The sequence below is a fragment of the Crassostrea angulata genome, chromosome 6 (genome assembly GCF_025612915.1).
Source record: "Crassostrea angulata isolate pt1a10 chromosome 6, ASM2561291v2, whole genome shotgun sequence".
NCBI lineage: Eukaryota > Metazoa > Mollusca > Bivalvia > Ostreida > Ostreidae > Magallana > Magallana angulata.
In genome coordinates, this window is record NC_069116.1 from 19,317,803 (window position 1) to 19,336,391 (window position 18,589).

The 18,589-nt window shown below is 32.6% G+C and overlaps 2 protein-coding genes across 2 annotated transcripts; one reads left to right on the forward strand and one right to left on the reverse strand.

Moving 5' to 3' along the window:
* Positions 1-108: 108 nt before the first annotated feature.
* LOC128188923 (transmembrane emp24 domain-containing protein 5-like) lies at positions 109-2,859 on the forward strand. Its single transcript, XM_052860249.1, has 4 exons — positions 109-358; positions 1,005-1,122; positions 1,920-2,065; positions 2,512-2,859. The coding sequence occupies exons 1-4, from the start codon at positions 140-142 to the stop codon at positions 2,743-2,745; spliced, it is 717 nt and encodes a 238-aa protein (XP_052716209.1). The 5' UTR covers positions 109-139; the 3' UTR covers positions 2,746-2,859.
* A 989-nt stretch (positions 2,860-3,848) lies between these two features.
* LOC128189875 (spermidine synthase-like) lies at positions 3,849-12,284 on the reverse strand. The gene is made up of 8 exons (XM_052861658.1): positions 12,045-12,284; positions 9,851-9,971; positions 9,299-9,391; positions 8,048-8,201; positions 7,435-7,518; positions 7,000-7,145; positions 6,586-6,708; positions 3,849-6,265 (listed from the first exon to the last, which is right to left on the reverse strand). Exons 1-8 carry the CDS (start codon positions 12,173-12,175, stop codon positions 6,227-6,229), a joined length of 891 nt encoding a protein of 296 aa, XP_052717618.1. The 5' UTR covers positions 12,176-12,284; the 3' UTR covers positions 3,849-6,226.
* Between the last annotated feature and the right edge of the window lie 6,305 nt (positions 12,285-18,589).

The following is an 18,589-nucleotide window of genomic DNA, read 5'->3' on the forward strand; positions in this document are numbered from 1 at the left end:
AGGTAGCTTGAAAAATGACTTGCAATTGATATAGATAAAGAATTAATGCTAAAAATTGAGATCCAACTCAACTCAGATAAAAGTTTTCAAGAGTGACTTCCTACCTTATCAATTCTGTCAGAAAAACCACGTGGATAAAATGGCGGCGACCATAGATCTCCGAACTTTGGTAAACTTCTTCTGTCTTCTACCGATTACTTTTCCAGAGAAATTGGGAGGAAGTTTACCTGACTTTGAATTCGATTTTGATGCCCTTCCGGGAACTCAGCATGAATTCAAAATAGTTGTGAAAGCGGGTAAAGAAGAATGTTTCGTTCAGAAAGTGGCACAGGGCGCTAACTTGCACATACAATTTGAGGTAAATAGAATTAAACAGATATTTTAAAAGTACTCTGGTTAACTATAGAGAAGCAAACTTGATTTCCACTTTAATATAGTTGTAGGAATTTTGAAGAATAATGAGAACATTTTCATTACGAAACTGGGAATGTAAAACTGAAATGAGAATGACTTTGTTTAGAAACATTGCATTCACCTGAGATAAAGTACCTTTGTTGTCAGGTGTACGAGCAGTTCTGTCTAATGAACCATCACCTTTCTCTATCCATTGGCGATTAGTTATACCATGCAATAAAGAGCAATGGTTGTACAAAAAGCAATGTATCTTGTCGTCAGGCAGATGAAAGGTAACTGGGCCCCACAAAGAAAAAAATACACACGCCCAAAAAACCCTTAAATGGGATACTTCAAAACCAATGAATATCGACTGCAAGAGAGGTTTAAAGCATGTTTTGGTATAACCATGCATCTTTCATATTCATGATATGGTTTTTGGTCAGTTTACTTGGATTTTAAATAAGAATTATTAAGAAATTTAAAACATGTACACATAAGTGATAAAAACTGATTATCATGTATTTTTACCAACCCAGTAAATCCAGGGACTATCGGTCTTCTAGATTCCCAGGCCCTGTTTTTCAGTACTTGTTTTTGTTGATCTGTAGGTGTTACGGGGAGGAGACAGGTCCATCAACGTGGTGTTGATTGATCCCAACTACCAAGTCATCCAGCATCTCCCTTACCAGACGGACGGCAAGATCGACCACGTGGCCGTCATGTTCGGCAAGTGTCTCGTTGCTAAAAACCACAAAAACAAGTTTTGTTGCGACCCCAAGTACTTAAATCAAATGCAATGGGTATACAGAGCTTCCTTGTTGAAAACATGTTAATAGCTATGTTTTGATCAATTGGTTTTATCCATACATCAAGTTTCTTGCTTAGGCCTACATTTGCATACGTTTAAGTTGCATTCATTTTTATCCGCATTATCCGTTACCTTCATATTTCATAGGAACTACCTAAAATTTAGCATTTCAAGAAAAATAAGTAACGGTTTCTGAATATGCAGAAAAATACATGTCAGATCCGGGCCATATACCTGTTATATAAATAGTGCCTGTTTGGAAGGGTAACTGTTGAAATTGACACCCCGAGACAACCATTGTCAACCGACGCGATGCGGAGGTTGACAATGGTTTTCGAGGGGGTCAATTTCAACAGTTACCCTTCCATAACAGGCACTATTTATTTTATTATACTGAATGTCTAAATTTTAAAGAAAATTTTACTGGGTTATATAGAAATGAAGTGAATTCTACGGCGAACCGTACGCGCATAATTTACGCGCATGTAACAATTCGCCGTGTTACCCGTTGCCAAGTGTGTTGCTAACGCTGAGGGTAATAGAACGGATTACCAACTGCGTCTAAACCAATCAGATTTCAGTTTTTAACATGAAAGTATAATAATGTGATCTTTTAGCATTTGCACGTTAATTGATTACAAAATTAATGTATATGGCAAAGGTTTGCAAAATTGCTATAAATATAAGGTTTTGATAAGTCTTTCCTAATTTATAGGTGCTTATCAAGTTTGTTTCGACAACACTGCCAGTAGGTTTGCTGAGAAGTTAGTCTACATTTACCTGGTAACATACGTCCCGGAGGAATGGTCCAAGTATCTCCAGGAGATCCAGAGTGTGAGCGCTTCCGTCCAGAACTTCACGGTAACTCCTCATTTTTAATTGGACAACGAACAACTTTTACAGCTTTACTGATCGCATGAAACAGGATTTAAATAATCCATGCACATGATCAACCTGTTCACCTTATAATTACGAATTTCATCAGGTCGAGAATCTTTCAGTCACACAGAGAAATCATAATGTCACGTAACGGTAACTTAGACATAGGTTCTGATACATCAAATGGGTTCTTTGTTTGTTTCTGGAAACTTTCTGTTTTTTTAAACATACTTTTGAAGATTTATCTAAAATGTGGTCTTATTGATAATATTTGTGTGTAACAAATACGGTATTTGAATAAGTCATATTAGCAAATGTCAATAAGTTCTTGTTTAGATTCATTTCATACAACACACATCATAAGATAGAGACAGATACGTTTACAGATATGACAAATATATGATATTTCCTCCATTTTTCTTAACAAGGGTGCGTTAGCAGGAGTGCAGTCCTCGATAGAGAAGGTCAAAATCCACCAATCAGAGAGCCGGATGAACGTCATCATGGACTGGTACCTCCTGACCGGAAACAACAAATACATCGTGTACTGGTCCATCTTTCAAATATGTGTTATCGTCTGTACAGCCGTTTTTCAAATCTTTTGTTTGAGGAGATTATTTAGAGTGCCAAATATAACACCGACATCAAAACCAAGAGCTTGATATATATATATATATACTTTTAAAACCATCATTCTTTCTACCATGTTCAAATCATTTAGTGCATTAATAAATATATGTGTCATGCGTATTTATTTCAATTTTCATTAAAATGACAGAGTAAAGAGCTTAAACATATTTATTTGCCATAAAATACCAGATATAAGCTGAAATATTTTTTTTTAATGTTTGAAAAAAAAAGCCGGACGTATTGCAAATCATGCATTTTCTATGAATATTCATATTAAAAAATAATATAGAGTAAAAAATTAGAGTGAAAAGCAGCGTATTTTTTTCTTAGATTATTTGATAATGTGCTTTCTTTTATACAAACTGCAAAAAGTTCGTGTATTTTGCTTATGTTTCGTGTTTATTTGCGAAAGTTACGCATTTATTCACCAGATAGGCGTTTTTCGCGTTTATCCTATTTCCGAAAGTAATCTCATTGCCAAGCTACGCAAAAATATAAATAAATAAATTCTTTTTTAAAATCAATGAATATTTTTATATTTAAAAATTTTCAATACAGATTTAAAAGATTTAAAAGAAAATATCTTTTTTTCAAAATTATAATGATACATAATCTCTTATTTGACATACAACCCGCATTCTTTGGCTAAATCATGATCACTATCGGTATTAGTAGTCATTTATGATCGAGTTATCTCTCTTATTCTATTTTTATCCCCCCCCCCCCCACCCGGGGAACACCTCGAGATCTCTTAATTTTTTTTACTTAAACAATGAATATATATAGTGTTTTTTCGCAGTTTTGAACTCAACAGCGTAGCGCAAAACGTTATTTTGTAAATAGTAAAACTTTTTAATACACTCCGACATCTTATTGTGTCAGATACCATCGTAACTTTTTAAAGAGGGTATTTTAAATTAACTTGCATTCCAAAAACACAGTAACTTTTAAGGACCATGGATATTGAAGGAGGTATAGAAGGGGTGTACCGGTACTTAGAGATTGCGTTAGGCTGAACCCGAGAATTACTTCAGGACTTCCTCAATACATGTACTTATGTTGCTGCAATGTTTCTATATGTCATGTATACATGTATCAACATGTAAATTATTGAATATAAAAACACCACCACTCGTACATTGTACTTTATGGTATTTATTGTCTCAAATATTAAAACACATTGATATAAACCTTCATCCAAACAACACTGTACTGTGTATGAATACACATCTAGCAACACTTGGTCGAATCACAATGAATCAGTCCATTCCAATTAAAAATTAACAATCAGGCAAGTACTAATGGTAGTGAGTACATCATCAAAACAAAACTGATTATCTAAGGATAGCACTAGGAAATAACAGATTCTATCACATGATCACAGGATTGTTCTACTAAGTTGCCAAGGAAGATAAGTTCATAAATATTGCACAACAACCAAACTGGGTCTCAATACACAGAGTGAAAAACCATCCAGTACTACTGACATCAATTATTGAAAAATCACTTTTGTGCATGTAGAACCAAAATGGAATGAAGTGTATGCTTCACTTCATCCTGAAAAAATTAACAGGGTTTTATTAAATTCATGATATGGTAATTTCTAATCAAAACAGAATTTTATTTCCATAAAGAATTGCAATTTCAAATGGAATATTTCATTTTTTCATTTATTTACTTTCAAAAATTTGGTCTCCGGTTAAAAAAGATATATCTCAATGGAAAAAATATATTAACTGCACTATCTTATAATTAAATTCCTTGAGATGTTAATGACCTTATTATTTTTCAATAAATTCACCAATACTGGGAACTGACTGAGACATTTGTTATTCATTTGCTGAAGATTAACATCTTATGGCATGATATAAACAACATCTCTGCCACATTTCTATCAATACTTGTACCTGTACAGTCATGTTTCGATAACTATACATGAATGTTCACACTTCTCCTTTACATGTAAGTCGATATATCTAAGATGTTTGAATCTAGCAATTAATAATTTCAAAGAACACTTCTAAAGTGAAAAAAAAAATATGCTACCAATAATTTTACTCTTTGATAAGATTATATGTGGTACAAACTTAAAACCATTTCAGACCTGTCATAAAACGGATTTCATTTTAAAATCAGTCCAAGTAATGATTAAAATATTTACATATTAAAACTTTATATTTCTTGTTATAGATGTCATCTGACTGGTCAACTAGGATGCATCTTACCATCTGCACCATTTAAAAAAACACACATCTAATCCAACAATTCACATGCAGACAAAAAAATGATGACAAATAAAAACACTAAGTGATTTGATAAAGTTTACACCTTTATATGGAGTACACTGTGAGTTAATGAGTATATACCATGGTTCATTAAATAGTCCTCATAACTTCAAAAGCTTAATATTAAAGGTCCTTTATTTAAAACTTTTATATGCCTGTCAATAAAAGTTATCTGGAGCAAATTACTCTGCACTTATGAATTCACTTAGTAATAGTAAGCATTAATATAAGAATGTAGATAAATGTTACGACATGCCCAATTTAAACAAGTTAAGGATGTTAAAATATATGGACCACCTATTATGTTCACAGATGCTAGCCAAAATAAATACCAAAACAGCCTTTCAGACAACCTGTTGTCAAGAGTAAAACATGCTACTAGCTTAAAGTATGTCATCTGTTTAGCTGCTTGATAAAAGGGTTAAATTTGAACAGTGGAAATTTTGCCCACTGACACTGAAATAGTATTTTAAATTTACTATGTCAAATGTAATTTTTCAGTGCCACTTTAAAATTACCTAGTTTTCAATTCAAGGGCCATAAAATGATATCATGTACATAGTAATCTTTTACAGAAATCTTTAAAGCATATAAAAAAAAAATTAATTAAAAAAAGGGTGGTTTTAAAATTTCAAAATTCCAGATATCAGTAATAAAAAACAGTTTTGGGAGTTATCAAACCACTAAGCAAATTTATGCTAATCCTGAATCTATGAAGTTGATTAGAATGAGGTTACAATCAATAATGCACAAAAGAAAAACAACTCTGTTAGAGACAAGATCATCAGTGCTGAATACATAGTAAAAATACTACAGAGACTAACTCAAACAAAAACATATCATTCAATCTAAATCAACCAAACAGAAGAAAATATATATCATAAAAAGTATTGATAGATTTGATATAAACTCTGAAATATGGAAACACACAATAAGTAAAATAATGCAAAATAATTCACCCTCTCCATGCTTACAAACATCAAACACTCGATGCAAACAAATCAAAATCTGTGTTCGTAAGATAAAATTCAAGTTTAGTCTGCCCTATATGTTGAGGAGTATGGAACTGGCCTGGAGGGGACTACGGGGAAGACGGCCCTGATTCCCACTGCTGTGTATTGAAAGTCTTCTGTCTGTTCACATTATTACTGGAGAGAAGGAAGTGATGAAGGTCATTCAGATTACACAGTAATCAGGTGCAGCTGGCAACTCAGGCTAAAACAGTGACTCATGTGTCCGACACGCCGTTGGAGACTTGTTCCAGAGCCTGCAAAGACATGGACTGATTATATGTACAGAATAAATACTGAACAATGTGACCTCTTATTGCTTCCTGCTTTGTCTGTGAAACATTTGTTTCTGCACTTTGATTACATAACTACTGTAAGTCAAAGATTGAAGCCTTATAAATGAACATTATAATTTTTCAAAAAAAATTATAGACAAAAATATCATCAGGAAGATGATAAGTCTTCCTGCTTCCTGGAAAAATGTTAAACTTCTGTTTCCTCCCTTTAATTTCAAAACTATGCTGTTAGCAAATAAACCATATCAATAGACACCTTACACAATTTTTTAAGCACTTACCTCCTTAGCAAACTGCGGAATCACAAAGGATGCCTTGTGAATGTCAGAGTTATAGTATTTCATTTTCATCTTCTTGATCTCACTCTCCTTGTATATTCTTCTAGGTTCATTAAATTTAACATCCTATGAAAAAGAGTTAAGAACTCATAAGCAAAAATAAAATATACCGGTAGTTTCATGAAGAAACAAGACAAAACTGTCAACGTGACAGCATACTGGGTTTTCTTTTATGCTATTTTCACAGCTACAGAAATTCAAAGTTTTTCTTTTCAGCAAGAACGGTACATGTATAGTTTCTTGCCAATGTTCCTGAACAATCTTGAAAAACATTTTGAGAACTTATATTGCAAGGAATTTAAATATTTGATAGAATACAGTTTAAAGATTTCATCCTTTTGGAGGACTGTCTCTTACTGGGTTGGTACTGGTGAGAACAAATCCTATGTGACCCCCGGTATAGGTGGGGATCAGAGTGTAGGCGTATCCCACGGCTGAGAAGTTCTGTCGACAGATCCGCATCAGTTTCTGAACCAATGGCAGGTCAAGGTACAGGTTCTCTCCTATAACAGCAAATACATGTACAAAAACATACTCATATTAAATACACGTATAACGACACAATAAACTGACATCCAAACAATGGTAACTATACATACATGTTAACTTTTTAGAAGTGATTGCAGCTTGTTAATCATTTTCAAAATACATGCAGTTAATTTAAAATTATGCATCGAAAGTCAAAATAAGCATATCGCACTGGTGTTTTCACACTATGGGTCTGGTACTGGGTTTGGCTAACAGTTCTGTTTTTGGTTTTTTTAACTGTCATACATGACATAATTGGCTGACCTTGACAACATATAATTCCACTGGGGCGTAGTGCTGCCTTCATGCTGGCATAGTATGACTCCTCATACAGACCCGCAGCTGCACCTGATAAAAAATAAATATGATGTAATTATAATAAAACATGAAATCATCAGGTTAAGATAAAAGAAATTAAGACCTTTAATAATATTCATAAACCATTACAGTAGATAAAGAATTACATCAAAGAGAAACCTCCATAGTGGGGTAGGCATTAAGATTTTCTTTTTTCAAGATAATATTAAGACTTATTTGAGAGTGTGATTGAATTTCTTGAAGCACAAAATGCTATATACCGGAAATATTTACATAAAAGAGCCAGCAGCACAACAGACTACTGCAAATTTCTTCCTGAAACCAATAATATGCTTTCAGATAAAATTAATACCCTAACTATATCCACTACTGCAATCAGTAGTTAGCTGCAAAAATGTATTGCTTGCTATCCTCCCCGCCCCCCCCCCCCCTCTTTTTTTTTGAAGGGTTGGGGGGGAGGGGTCAAAAACAATAGTAAAGGACCATTTTATGGCAGTTGGACCTTGAATTTTGTCCATGCAACTTTTTTATTTGACACAGGGTAGAGTGGGATACTGACCTATGGGGTCTGGAGCATCAGTTATTATCACATCAAACTCCCCTTTATGCTCCTTCATGTACTTAATGCCGTCTCCAACAAAAACCGTCACCTTTGGGTCACTGAGACAGGAAGCCATGCTGGGGAGATGCTCCTTGCATACTTCAATAACACGCTGTAAAATGACAAACACATCCAATAAGATGTCTGAATAAATACGGTATTGTGTCGCATAATAGTTATACCGATTATTTTCACACATGGTGAGCGGATGTTTGTGACCCTAGTGTCTTAAGACATGGTGAAATGTTCTCGGGTACCTTTCTAAAGTATTTTTTGACAGGTGTCTGGTACTCTGTATATCATGTATTGAATTATCTATACCGGAATTTCTAACAAAGCAGTTTTTCAACTTAAAGCCAACACCAATATTCAATGTTAGGAAAATAATCAATTTTTCATTCAAGATTTCTGGCAGACAATAATTGTGGATAGCAATTAAAGAACTGAATTCCTTTCTATCACACAGCTGGTAAAAAGTGTGTCAGCATGATAGCTGAACCATTTCTGTCACTGTAAGCAACACTAACTCTTGAAAGCAATAGACACTCTGCATTTTAAATCAATTGTTTTCTTGAAAACATTCATACAAGGGACCTTTAATTACAATTTAACAGTTCTATCTTGCAACAAAGACTTGTACAAACAAATACAAAAAATACAATTGCTGATTTGATTAGTCACCATTGGCAAGTGTCTTTACTTTAATGGGTTTATCTAGTTTAAGTAAAATCTTATTTACTTGCACAGAACTTCATCCAAATTAATAGAGAACTCATAAAAAATGTGGTGCATAAAATATAAAAAATATAGATTTGGGGAATGAAAAGGCAAAATGCTCACATTAAAACCATGAAGATTTGGACAATTTATACATCTTCAAAATAGCCAAATATTTTTTCAGTCAGTGATGTAACATCTAGTTTCACTATCAAATTCAGAACATCATATTACAAACTGATATTCATTTGTTTTCCATATATTTTCTACAAGCATGGAAATGTGCTACATTTCAATGATTTAGTAAAATTTGCCTACTACAAATCTTCTTTTGAAAAAGTTCATAATCTTTAATTTCTTAGTTCAGATGCACATCTTCCCAGCTCAAATGATAGCTGGAAATTTGAAGTACTGACTTGAACAAGTATTTTCTGAGTTTTAGTGGCAATACACTTATGTATTTCAAGTGTGTGATACCAGTAATTGTCTTACCTCATCTATTTCACAGAGAACCACTCGTTGGACACAACTGTTCTTGAGAACCTCTCTAACCACCCCACCATCTCCACCACCTACCACAAGCACCTGTAACAAACACCAATCCACATCAAACAGAGAGAGAGAGAGAGAGAGAGAGAGAGAGAGAGAGAGAGAGAGAGAGAGAGAGAGATTTTGAAAAGTTCATAAAGTCTCATGAATTTATTCAGATCAGTTCATTTATTCACTCAAAACCATTTCAAACATATGGTACATGAGGACAAAAATAACATTAAATTACCGGTATACATATAAATTGGGTCAGAGGTACTAAAGTATAAAAATATAAATTTACAGGATCAAGTTTGAATATAAGGATAAATATTCACTCAGAGAAGAATCAAAATTACTCTGAATCTGATCTTTGATCTCTGGGCATAGAAATTATCAGTGCAAGACGGTCTTATCCAGAAGAAAATTACTGGGTATGTGATCTGAATTTGTAAGGTAGAGATGACCTTTAATTTTTCTGGAGGATTTCTTTCATGATGAAAATGATTTGATTACCTGTTTTGGATTGTCATGACAAGATAAGGGGAGGTGTGCAATCATTTCCTGGTAGGCATGTTCATCCCTCTCCGTACACTGTATAATGCCATCAAGGACCAAAACATTGCCAAATGATTTACTACAAAACAAGGAGGAAAACGTTTATTATCAACTGTCAAATCCAGCTAGTTTCAGAGTATCCTGCATGCAACATGCAATAGGATAATGCTGAAGGACAATGACAAATACTTACTTGCACCTTGCTAATGTGCACATTTTTACACGGTAAAAAAGGCAGATAGAATGGAGCATTAGTTTTTTCCTGTTTTATAAAACTTTTCAAAGTAACTGAACTCAAGAGTTTTCCATATGGAAAATCAAAGAAAAGTAGTGAACATGTCAAATAAATCAAATTTGAGTCAAAGTCATTTTAAGAAATGCCCATGCAAATTAAAACAATTACATGTATTGGGCTGTTTATGCATCCCTATATATAATAGCCAAGAAAAAAAATCAATGCAACTAAAATCTGGGATTTTCAAAACGGTACAAACTGAATGATTAACGTAAAAAAGATGGTTAGATGAAAAGCTAGAAATTCAGTTGGTACAAGGTGAATCTACATCATTGGGGGATATCATAGATACATAGTATTGGCATTTAACACCCCATCTAATGTTAATATTATGTATTACACAAACTCATTTTAAAAGCTTGACTGACCTAGTTTTGAATTAGCTTATTTTGACAACATATTTGTTCCCCTCTAGTTCACTTTTATTTGTGTAGATGAATAAGGAAATCAAGTTTTTTCATGTTGCTGTTTATTTCCTTAATCAGGTTTTTAATCTCCAATGAAGTCAGGGCGCTTTAACATGTCTATTACTTGTATACTGAATGTGAAAATAAATTTCAAAACTGCAGTAAAAAGTCGAGTAATAATGAGAGAATTTCAAAAACTTTTTTTCAAAATTTCATGGATATATGGTTTTTGCTTTATTGGAGACACTGATTAACTCTGCATGCCATGCATGCCAGTGATTCACAATTCTAAATGAAAACTTAGTTTTCATGTGATTTGCTTACACTGAAAGTTAAAGCACTGAATACTTTGATTCTTGTATAGTTAATTCCATACAGAAGAATATCAAAATTCTTTTTTCTGGAATGGTATTAAAATATTGTACATTTGATACTAAAACATACAAATACAAGGATGTCTGACACTAGTTTATATACATTTTTTTGAGAACAGTATATCTTATCCAATAAATAAAGAGATATGTGCAGTAACTATTAACTGAAGCTGTTTCTTTGCTCAAAAGATTGTTTTTATATTTTTCTTGGTTTCCAAACTAACACTAATATCATTTTGTTAGATTACATTATCTTTCAGTTATTTGTATAATCTTTGAAAGGACAGAGCATCTTTATAAGTCATATTTGAACTTGTCTGCTCTTTTATATCTTGTCAGATATGATTCAATCCACATTCAAGATCAGACTAAAATCTAGGACTAGCTTTTTTTTATTTGGGCAAGTGAGAAAAAAATGGGATGAATTAAATTGATTCCAAAGCAAGAGTATGACTATGATGTGTTCAAGAAACTAAAAATTGTGTACATTGGTTTCTCCACTAAAAAACTGATGCTATGAATTTCTGTCTAAGCTCCCCCATTGTTTCATGCACCCCTTCCCAACCACAAACAACCCCCTTATAAATTTTTCTTAATATATGCAGTGCAATTTAAATTCCCTGCACTACTGAATAATAATTTTGCCTTACATTAAGTGATTTATCAATAACTAAAACAAAAAATTTATATCACATTGATTAATTCAATATATAATCTTACTCAAGATTAACAACAAAATATTACATAATAATACTTATCAGTTATGCAATAATTCATGCTTTAACACATCCATGTGTAAATTTTACATTTACTTCTAAATGCTCTTTCAGTTTTTAATATATCACACATGCAAGTCACCTGCCAATGCAAGGCAATGGGCACATACGCAAGGCTACGCTGTATGAGGACTGCTTTAATTTAAATTATAAATGTATGGAATTTGAAACAATAATTAACATTGCGTAATTACAAGAAATGAAAATTATAAAGACGTTGGCAACACCATAAGAGTTATTTAAAAAATAATAAGCATATAAATCGATATAACCACTAATTATTTCCGATACTATACATACCTTTTAAACACGAGTATTTCTTGAAATTTAGATTTTTCTTGATGTAAAATTTCTTCTATTTGCAATGACACACAATATCCAGACCACATCTCATTTATTTCTCGAAACCATCCGTCCTCAATGCACGACATCTTTCTGGAAGGCCAAAATGTTCCAATACAACAGTATAAATTATATTGTTAGACAACCCCAAAAATTCGTCGTCTATCAATAGATCAAGCGTGTTTGTTTTCGGATCAGAATATCAAGAATGTCTAACCCGATCCATAGTTCACTCTATATGTGCAGTCTGTCATATAATCAAGTGGATTCCACGGCGCCTTACTAGAGGATTGGGAAATCTAACGGTTATCGTGACCCAGAATTAGAACCATTTTAACAAGAGCTTGAACTTTGGGTAGTTTTGTCAAACATCAATATGACGCATAGGCGTCGGAACCGGGGGGGGGGGGGGGGGGGGCTTTTTTTAAAGACCTTTATTTTGCTTGTCAAGATTTTCTATAAGTCAAGCCCCCCCCCCCACTTTCAATTTGCTTCCGACGCCACTGTGACATACATCTATTTCATTGATGGCTACTCAGCCATGGCTCTTTGATTATTTGTCTTGCTTTTGAGCGTAGACTACGCAAGTTATGCACATTTCAGTCGAAGCCTGCGTCATTTCTAACTTGTTTTGATGCAAGAAATAGATAGCTACGTCCAACCAAAATTCCAAGGTCTTGTTAAAATGGTTCTATATAGATAGGGTACCGACTAAGAAAAAAAACAAATGGTTCTATATAGATAGGGTACCGACTTAGAAAAAAACCACCTTACAGGTCTCACTGTATAATAGTTTTCGTGCTAAAATAAAAACGTTACGTGGCTGTGCCGAAACTTAATTTTAAAAAAGATTGATGATCAGTTGTAGTTGTTTCTCTCTTATTTCTATTTTCATTATTATATCGTTTTTTGGTAGTCAAGATGTTGGGGTAGATCTGCCTATTTCAAAAGCAAGTGTACGTGCCTGGTAAATAATTAAGATTTATGAATACGGTACCTCCTGGCTTTTATTAATGAAGGAAATGAGTTCCTTACGTCATGTACACATGGACAATTTTGACAGAAAGGCAATACATTTGCTTTTGACCAATTCTCGTACAATAGTTAATAGTCACTGAATTAATAAAACGTAAGAGATAAATTATACAGAACTCACCGAGATGGGGCATCATCAAGACAACCAGTATCCTATTCTTTTTATTTATTGAACAAATTCATACTGCATGGCAGTATACAATATCGTATTATATCATTCAAATATTGACTGGGGTTGAGAGCAACATTGATTATATTAGCCCCCGAGGGACGAAACATTAATTGCCCAACGCGAAGCTTCATATTTAAACAATCGTATTCTACTATATGATCAAATAATTACAATATTACACAAAATGTATCAGGTAATTTAATACAATATTAGATTATAAGATATACTATATTATATTAAACAAAATGGTAATGTATCATTAAAATGGTATACTATTGTGCAGTAACATACGAATTAAAGTGGCACAGTGACTCAAAATAGATGTTTTACTTTTTGACTATAACAACGGAAATAAAAAGAGCTACTCGAGATTTCATCATACGGAAAGTTTCGTGCATCATAAGTCATCACCTGTTAATTTACAGGTCATTAAAACTCATCTGGAAATTGCACATGAAAACAAACCGAGTTGTTTTGGACATTCGTTTAATGTCAAGTGATTGCGATTTCTGTCTAAAAATAGTTACAATGGGATTGACACCCTGAAAAAAGAAATTGAATTAGAAGCTATTCGATGACAGTGGAAAAAAATATTTATTTATAGAAAATGCATCTTAATAAATATATAGTTCTTGAAAACATCATGTTTCAATAAGAGGTTTCTGGCTCATGGTGTATGCCACACTGCAGTATTTACATTCCCCTGCGCTTGCGTGGCTATGAAGCGGAAGAAAAAACTCAATATTTTTGTGTTGACCCAACGCGTAATTCTATTTTTCTCTTTTTAAATTAAATTTGTTTTACTTTTAAACACCGTAATTTTTCAAAAGTTCATCTTTTCAAATGATATATGAAATATGTGGAAATCATGTAAAAATTCAATATTTGCTGAATCATGGGTTTGAGCGTCACCATGTCCCTTTAATACCATTTTGCAAAATAATATATATATCATACGAAATGATATGATATTGTGTCATATAAGTAAGATATTGTTTAATATGACAAAACATATTTGACGATTCAAAGCTGAAAGCTAAAGTGAGCTTTTCGGATCAATTTTTTGGCCGGTATTTGGGGGGGGGGGGTATATAGAGAATTCAAGTTTATAGAGATTCAAGTTTGTTCAAATCATTATCTCCAGGGATGGGATGGGACCACAATGGTGGGTCAAATTTTTACATAGGAATATATAGAGAAAAAAAAATTCTTCTAAAAAATAATATGCTTAGAAAAGGTGTAACTTTAGTGAAAGCAACCTCAGATAGTGTAGATTCAAATTGGTCAAAATCATAATCTTCAGTGGTAGGGTGGGGCCACAATGGGGCAGGGGGTCCAATTTTACAAAGGAAAATATTTTGAATAACTCATATGTTATAATATATGGTTGTAATTATATGCAAGCACTTTGGCATATTGTTGATTTTTGAAAATTGCTCAGACTTTGGCCCCTGGAGAATTCTTGGGCCTCCCAAGGGGTTCAGAGGTTGGTGTAGGTGTATATACCATATATAAACAGTTGTTTAAGATCTTCTTGAGAACTGCAATGCTCAATATGAGATATGACTATAAAATCACCTTGTTACAAAGGGCTCCATGATAAACATAAAACTTTTATTATGGCTGCTGTTGCTCATGTGAGCGATGTGGCCCATGGGTCTCTTGTGTAAGATAAATAGTGTATGATATAAAACAATTCGATATTAATTGATAAACATGGTATGACAAAATATCATTATAATATGATGCAATATATATTAACCATACAATATTGTATCATGATATGTTACAATACCATATCGATTAAAGTGATGTATTGTTTCATTTAAAATACTAACGATAATGTACATCTTTGATGTAATACCATTGGAATAGGAATAGGAATCATCTAGAAACTATCACATCCATCAAACAAGTTTAAGAGATGTTGCACCAGCTTTTCTAGGTATCCTTTATAATGGAGAACGTCTTATTTATTAAAACCATATTATTAAACTATAAAAGTTAATCAGAACAGAATTTTCTCCCAACATTGAAACCTGCGCTTTTATCTACATGTACTTAAAAAACGTACACCTGCCCCAACATCCAAAATAATCAAGTCACTGAAGCTACCTCCATATAATACTTCAATAGTTAAATTAACTGTGCTAATCTGATTGGGTATGAATAGAATTTACGTTATCATGTGACCAGCTCCAAGACCCCACCATTTGAGCAGTTCTAAAATCATAAACTGCCAAAGCATCTGGATAATAAATATCACTCCTGCATCTGAAGCTAGATTCGTGATCTAGAGTACCTCTAGTAAAATCACCCATGCACTTTGAATACATAAGGACCATTATATGTTTTTACCTCAGTATCAAAAGATGAATAATCAATTCAAGTTTGGTGAAGATAGTGCAGATTATTACAGATATGGCTAACAAAGTGCACCTGCTCTAAAAAAAAAATCAACATGCTTAAAAAAACAAGCTTGACCTCCTCCGGTATCATGGCTCAGGTTTAGCATCCAAGTCAAGCAAGTCCATAAATATGCGCAGATGTATGGAACGCCAAATTAACATATATTCAAATATTTGTACCTATCTTCAAATAATTGTACCTATCTTCAATTAATTGTACCTATCTTCAAATCATTTGAAGATAGGTACAATTGAATTAAAGATAGGTACAATTATTTGAAGATAGGTACAATTGAATTGAAGATAGGTTTAAATAATTATACCTAGGTACAAATGAATTATACCTAGGTACAAATGAATTATACCTAGGTACAAATGAATTATACCTATCTTCAATTCAATTAAAGATAGGTTCAATTGAATTATACCTATCTCTAATTCATTTGAAGATAGGTAAAATTCATTTAAAGATAGGTACAATTGATTTGAAGATAGGTTCAATTCAGACATATCTACAAAGGATTTGAAGATAGGTACAATTCAATTACACCTAGGTTCAATTCGTTTTGTGTATTGTTGAAAACAATGAACGCTCCCTTGAAGACATTTCAACATGGAGGGAAACGAGGAAAGCACCAACAACGATGAAAGAAGAAATAAATATATATATATATATATATATATATATGTGTGGGCAATATATTTGCAAAAGGCATCATTTACTTATTAAAATATACATGTATATCAATAAGTAAGCCAAAAACATGTATACCCGAATACCCCAAAAGTGACGGAGTTAGGGTAGTGACGTAGTTAGGGTCACTATATACCTAAATAAAAACTGGCTTAATTTTTTTCTATGATTTTATCAAAGAATGTATAATTCAGTTGATAATCACTCTATCTATTAAAGCGGTAACAATTATTAAGAGTTTTTGTTTGTTTTAAGGCTCAATCTTTCGAAAAGTTGACAAAATCATATTGCATATTTTATCATCCCGTTCCCGATTTTTTTCGCGCCAGTTGTGACGTAACGGAAATGACGTACTATACAGGGAGTATTCATTATTGCCAATATTTTAGTAATTGAAGATAGGTTCGATTCAATTGTACCTATCTTTAATTCAATTGTACCTATCTTCAGTTCATTGCATTTGTACCTATCTTCAATTCAATTGTACCTATCTTCAAATGAATTAAAGATAGGTATAATTGAATTGTACCTATCTCTAATTCAATTTGAAGATAGGTGCAATTGAATTGAAGATAGGTACAATTGAATTGATGATAGGTACAATTGAATTGAAGATAGGTACAATTATTTGAAGATAGGTACAAATATTTGAATATATGTTAATTTGGCGTTCCATACAGATGTACCATCCGTGCGAGGTTGGTGAAGACAAGACCATTAATATTTTAGATACTGGACCTGCTCCAAATCTTTTAATAACCAGGTTCGGACACGGAAAGCCGAGGGTATGGCATTACACCCCCTTTTCTTCCGACTTTGTCTCAGCGAGCTATTAATGATGTGCTTCGGATCCAGATCGTAGCTCCCATTTCACAAAAATGATCTAAACATTGTTTTAAAGTCGATAAACTAGGTTTATAGGTTATAAACTGTAGTTTACGCTGAAGTTAACGACGTTAATCTATATTTTATGGGGCGCCGTTTTAATATTTTTGAGGTATTTTCTGATATCAGAAAATTATTTTTTGATATCAAGAATTCGAATTTCTGATATCAGGAAATGATTTTTTGATATCAGAAATTCGAATTCTTGATATCAGAAAATACGATCCATTTTCTGATATCAAAAAATCGATTTTCTGATATCAAAAAATCATTTTCTGATATCAGAAATTCGATTTTTGGATATCAGAAAATGATTTTTTGATATCAGAAATTCAAACTGATTTTTTGATATCAGAAATTCAAACTGATTTTTTGATATCAAGAATTATATTTTCTGATATCAGAAATTCAAAGAAAATGGCGAATAAATTTCACCTATTTAATGAATACTCCCTTGACCCAAAATTAAATTGCCGAACTACAGAGCCAGATTTGCATTTAAATGTTTGTTGTCTTTTATTTATTTTAATGTAAAATTTAATAAGTGTTCTTGATAATTCTGGTCTTATGTATTGAAAGCGCTAACTGTACGCCTGTATAACTCTTTATATTATGCGAGGCCATCATTTTTCAAAAGTCACAGCAAATCGCAAAGAAAGCGGTGTTGATCATTGTATATGTGGCAAAACTAGCCAGAATGAAACCAGGTTTAAAATAAGGCATTCATTATTATTCTCAAGAGACATCTACAGGCTTGAAACACATTTTCTTACAAATTACAAAAGTTGCATTACAGGGAGCATTCATTAAGTTGATAATAATTTATGTAAGTCTTATTTTCTGATATCAAAAAATAGATTTTCTGATATCAGAAAATGTAAATGATTTTTTGATATCAAAAAATGATTTTGTGATATCAAGAATTCGATTTTTTGATATCAAAAAATGATTTTCTGATATCAAGAATTCAATTTTTTGATATCAAAAAATCAACTTTAATTCTTGATATCAAAAAATCTATTTTGTGATATCAGAAAATCATTTATTGATATCAAGAATTCGAATTTGTGATATCAAAAAATGATTTTCTGATATCACAAAATAGATTTTCTGATATCAAGAATTAATTTTTGATATCAAGAATTATTTTTTGATATCAAAAATCCGAATTATTGATATCAAATATTTATTTTTTGATATCAGAAAATACCCCAAAAATATTAAAACGGCGCCTCATAATATTTTACATCTGTAAACCGTAGTCTATGCTTCAGAAATTGAAACTATAGTAACACAAAGAAAACATTCA